Source organism: Mastomys coucha, unplaced genomic scaffold (genome assembly GCF_008632895.1).
Source record: "Mastomys coucha isolate ucsf_1 unplaced genomic scaffold, UCSF_Mcou_1 pScaffold9, whole genome shotgun sequence".
NCBI classification, from domain to species: Eukaryota; Metazoa; Chordata; class Mammalia; order Rodentia; family Muridae; genus Mastomys; species Mastomys coucha.
Window position 1 is genome coordinate 13412545 of NW_022196915.1, and position 5151 is coordinate 13417695.

Sequence of the window (5151 nt, forward strand, 5' to 3'; positions counted from 1 at the left end):
CAAAAAAAGAGAGTGTATACACACACCTTGTCATTTTCTCTCTTTTTTGACAACCGGCTATACCTATTAATTGCGGCATCATGATCTAGAAAACAGAAATAAGTGTTATTAACGGTGCAAGAGTACTTGGCAAGACTACATCTATCCTAGAACTGGGTAAGAATTCTCTGCTACATGATCACTACATTCAAATTCTCCCCATTGCCTAGTTTCCCTTAATTCTGTAACTATGTACAAATTGATAGAAAATACTAACTTACAGAGAAACTATAATCTATTAAAAGTGCCTGCTTATCTCTGGAGGGAAGTGGAGTGGTAGATCTGGTGAAAAGGGGCAGTAGTGGAAGAACTGGGAGGGACGGGGAGAGTACAGTAGGGATGTATTGTATGAGAGAAAAATAAATAAAAAGAGAAGTGGAAAAATTTTCTTTTTGGTTTTTCAAGACAGGGTTTCTCTGTCCTGGAATTCACTACCTGTAGACCAGGTTGGCACTGAATTCTTAGAGATGTACCTGCCTCTGCCTTGCATGTTCTGGGATTAAAGGGAAAAAAATTTTAATTCAAAACTGGAAAACTCCTTTAAAAAAAGAATAGAAGGAAAAAAAAGGCTGAGGCTAAGGATCTATCTCACTGGTAGAGTACTGGCCTAGCATGCACAGGCCCTGGCTTCAAGACCTGGCACAGAAGAAGAAAAGATGAGAGGAAAAGAAAAAAGGAAAAAGAAAATTGGAATATTTGGAAAATAAGTAAAATATTCTATAACTTCTTTAGACATTATAAAGATAGTAAATTATAAGACTAATGTAACATTTAATATAATAAAACAATTTTATAAAAAGTATATTCAAAGTATTACCATTGATTTACATGTTATCTTAACCATTTAATTGAGCTAATTTAAAAAAAATTACAAAAAAAAACCCAGCCATGATGTATACTAATAAGTAGATCAATGAAAGAACTTCATGTATAACATAACCAGGGCTTACCATTACTAGCAATTTGAAATACCTCTTTTAGTGTCAATATTTCTGAAAAAGTTCAAAAATAATTTCAGTTTAGCATACTTATGAAATATTTTAATCCATTTATAAGGCAAATAGTACCACTTAAATCACAACTAAAACTCAAGTAAGAATTCATATTACTGTATTTGAGGTAAAAAAGTACTGTTTCAGCTAGTTGACATTCAAAATAATTAGCAATATACAACCGGAAAATCTACTTATAACAATTATAAGGCAAAACAAATATTAAAATGCACTTTAAATGCTAACATGTGAATACTGACAATACTAGAATCTAACATATTAATTCATTTTTACATATGCATAATAATTTCAAATACTGTGTGAAAAAGAGTATGCCATTCAGCCTCCTTAGATTGTGAATTCTTGTTCTACCTTGAAACTAGCCATTCTTAAAGACCATTTTAGTTATTAGCTCCACCTCTAAAAGACATCTGTCTTAAGCACTTTCCCATTCACTGGTATGCTTGACTTTCTTTTCTATCTACTTTGAGTTTATAAATTATCAAAAGAACCAGATCTATAACACAGTCATGTGCTCACCTACTAACCTTAAGGGACGAAAGTCTCTAACAACTAGCACATCTACTACCTAGTACAGGTGTTAGATGCCCCTGTGCCCAGTTCCCCCAGCCTATCTGAATATGAACCTCTACTCTGTGCCACTATCATCTTTCAGTCTTCTTTACTCCTCACTGGATTCTCACAACTTCTTAGTGTTCTAGGTAGCAAATCCACTCTAGTCCAACCTCTGAAAACAAAAGAACCGTGTCTCTCTATCCTTAGAATCCACTGGCTTCTTTTGCTCATAAACTCATGTCACAGTGTGAGCCCATTTCCATTTAGAGGAAAAGCCATCAGTATTTGTTAGGAACTACTTCAGTATTTATCAAGCACTTCCATAAGTGTTTAGTATCCGCTTAAAGTAAAAGTGGTATGTTGTGGTGGTCAGAACTAGTTTAAATATGAAATAAAATGGACTGCACCAGCACTGATCTTCTGAGAGCTGAGGAAAATAAATATAAGGTTGGCTTCAATACCTTTCAGATCTCTTTCTTTAAACTGGGAAATGGGGAACATCATGGCATCAGCAAGTTGAGTTGAAAGTACTGCATGACAAGAACTAAGCTAGTAAAGAAAGACCAAAAAGACCAAATAACTACAAGATGACACAACTGATGAATGTCTATACATAGCTATTTACCAATGTTATAGAAATCAGAATCTAGTCTTTTAAAAAGCTAGATGTATATAGCCTGATATATCTTATATATGGAAACTCAAAACTATGTAGTATAATACAAAATATTATATGGTTAGAATTTTTGTTTGGTTGGTTTTTTTTGGTTTTGTTTTGTGATACACAGTCTTTCTACATAGTCCTAGTAGTCACAGGACTCACTATGTAGACCAGGCTAGCCTCATCCTCAGAGGCCTCTGCCTATTGAGTGCTGGGATTAAAGGTGTATGCCACCATGCCCAGACTAAAACTTTTAAAAGAAAACTTAGAATGATCCTTTATTTGACAATTTCTTATATATAACATCAAAAGTACAAACAAAATAAAACGTAAAATAGCTTCTATTAAAATAAAATTGTGCATCAGAAGATACTATAAAGAAAGATGACAAACAGAATGAGAAAGCATTTGCCAACAATATCTCAGAAGAAACCTGCATGTAGGTAATGAACTCATACAATTTAATAATAAAAAACAAATAGCCCAACTTAAAAGTGGGCAAAGGATCTGAACAGACACTTCCTCAAAGATTACAAAATGGCTGATAAAAAAAAAAAAGGGCTCAGTATCGTATTAGGTATCCAAAAACTGCAAGTCAAAATGACAATGAGATACCACCTTACTTCCATTAAATATGTATCATTCTAAAAACGAAAATACTTGCTAGCAAAGATACAGAAAAAAACAAAACTCTCCTACACTGCTCACAGACCACACACAAAAAAATCTGGTGATTCCACAAAAAGTTAAACATAAAGTTACTATAAAACCAAGCAATCCCACTCCTGAGTATATACCAGGAAAGAACTAAAAACAAGTGTTTAAAAAGATTAAACTTTTATGTTGATATATACATATATCAATGGTCATAACTAAAAGGTAAAAACAACAGAACTTCCACAAGTGGATAAGCAAAGTGAATACAATGAAATTTTATTCAACAACAAAACTGGCACAATAAAACTTATATTCAAAAGAAAGAAGACACACCTCAAAATCCACAAATTACATAGTTTAATTTATATGAAATATCCAAAGAAGCAGATCTATAGAGACAGAAAGCAAAATGCAATCATTGCCAAGAACTTGGAAAAATTCCAGGGAAAGTGATAGATAAAAGGGAAAAGACTGATAAGATGATAAAAATGTTCTTGATCTAAATAACTATGACGGTTGACAACACTGTAAATGTTTTATCCGTTTAAAAAGTAGAAAATATTCCATTTCCTATAAGCATTTTGTTTTGTTTACTTGAAGTGATAGGGTCAGACCCCATTATTCACACATGCTAGTCAAGTACTCTACCACTAAGCTACATCCCTAACCCAGTATCATTACTTACACGGATAGCCTATGATAATATTCTGCTATGATGAGTTATTAAGATATTAGAAAAAGTAGGGCTAGGTTATAGCTCAGTGGTAGAAGACTTATCTAGCACATGTGAGGCCCTGGGTTGGATCCCATGTATGACAAAGGTATGTATATGAGAATAAACTCACACACGTGCATACATATACACATACTCTCACATACATGCATACCACATTCACATACACACACAATAAATAAAATAATAAAAAGCTTTATAGTTTCCAGTAGAAAGCTGAATAACTTGCATAATTGAGTTATAAAACCACCTCTTCAAGCAAGATCAAAACTTACTTCATCTATGACCTTGGAAAACTGCTGCAAAGTAGAGCTCATAACTTCATCATCACCCCCCAGAGGAAAACGCTAAAAGTGAGAAATACAGATGAGAGAAATGTTCAATGCTATATTTTTTTCTGAGTAATACAATGTATGCTTCCAAATATTTAGAAACTTCTAAATTTTTAAACATTCTCCAAAAATATCCTTTTAATAAATAAACACTGTTTAAAATATCTGTTAAGTAATCAACTAACATGCTAAACTGGAATGTTCTCAATAAAAGAAGTTCAACTGTTTGGCTTTCAAAGCTCAGGCTCTTCCAACAGCTCACAGTGCTAGTAAAGTGTCTGTCAGTAAAAAGGAGAAACCTGCCAGGCAGCAGTGGTGCCCCTTTAATCCTGTACTGGGGAGGCAGAGGCAGGCAGGACTTCTGAATTTGAGCCCAGCCTGGCTGGTCTACAGAATGAGTTACAGAACACCCAGGGCTACATAGAGAAACTTTGTCTCAAACATAATTTTTTTTTTTTTTTTTTAAAAGGAGAAATCGGTTGGGCGGTGGTGGCGCACGCCTTTAATCCTAGCACTTGGGAGGCGGAGGCAGGCGGATTTCCGAGTTCGAGGCCAGCCTGGTCTAGAGAGTGAGTACCAGGACAGCAAGGGCTACACAGAAAAATCCTGTCTCGAAAAACAAAACAAAACAAAAAAAAGGAGAAATCTGGAGAAGCAGACAACCTTTGTTCTAACATTAAGTCACTAACTAACAATAAGGACTTGATGATATTTCAGTGGCATATTTTGTAAACTCAAGAAGTGCTAAGAGGCCTTATGTGGTGATGAATGCCTTGGAAAGCAGGAGGCTCATGAGCTTGCAAATAGCTGAGCTACTGCATATCCTTGCAGTAAAACACTAAAATAAATGATCTAGATGAAAGTTTATCTACAAACATACTGTATGGTTACATATGTTAAATCATGCTTTAAAACCTTGGTATCTATACCTGTTTTTCATACTCTTTCAAAAGTTTCGAAGTCAGGTGTGTTGCTGCACTCAATTCATTCTAAGGAAAAAAGATCAGGATTCAAATTAGCACAATATTACAGACTGAGAAAATATTTTATTTGATGATATCTAGGCCACCTACATTTATTATCACTTCATATTATATACATTTTTTTTTTAATTCTCAGCAATGGAAAAAGAACTACCATTAAAAGTGTTTCAAAACAAAA

At 34.1% G+C, this 5151-nt stretch overlaps 1 protein-coding gene across 1 annotated transcript in view; it reads right to left on the minus strand.

The window, feature by feature from the left end:
* Appl1 (adaptor protein, phosphotyrosine interacting with PH domain and leucine zipper 1) overlaps positions 1 to 5151 on the minus strand; it is a 56098-nt gene that overhangs the window by 41734 nt on the left and 9213 nt on the right. Inside the window, exons 3-7 of the mRNA XM_031362946.1 lie at positions 4920 to 4979; positions 3934 to 4005; positions 2069 to 2156; positions 990 to 1031; positions 27 to 85 (exon numbers count right to left, since the gene is read on the minus strand). Coding sequence (XP_031218806.1) covers positions 27 to 85; positions 990 to 1031; positions 2069 to 2156; positions 3934 to 4005; positions 4920 to 4979 — 321 coding nt within the window. The remainder of the gene's footprint in view (positions 1 to 26; positions 86 to 989; positions 1032 to 2068; positions 2157 to 3933; positions 4006 to 4919; positions 4980 to 5151) is intronic.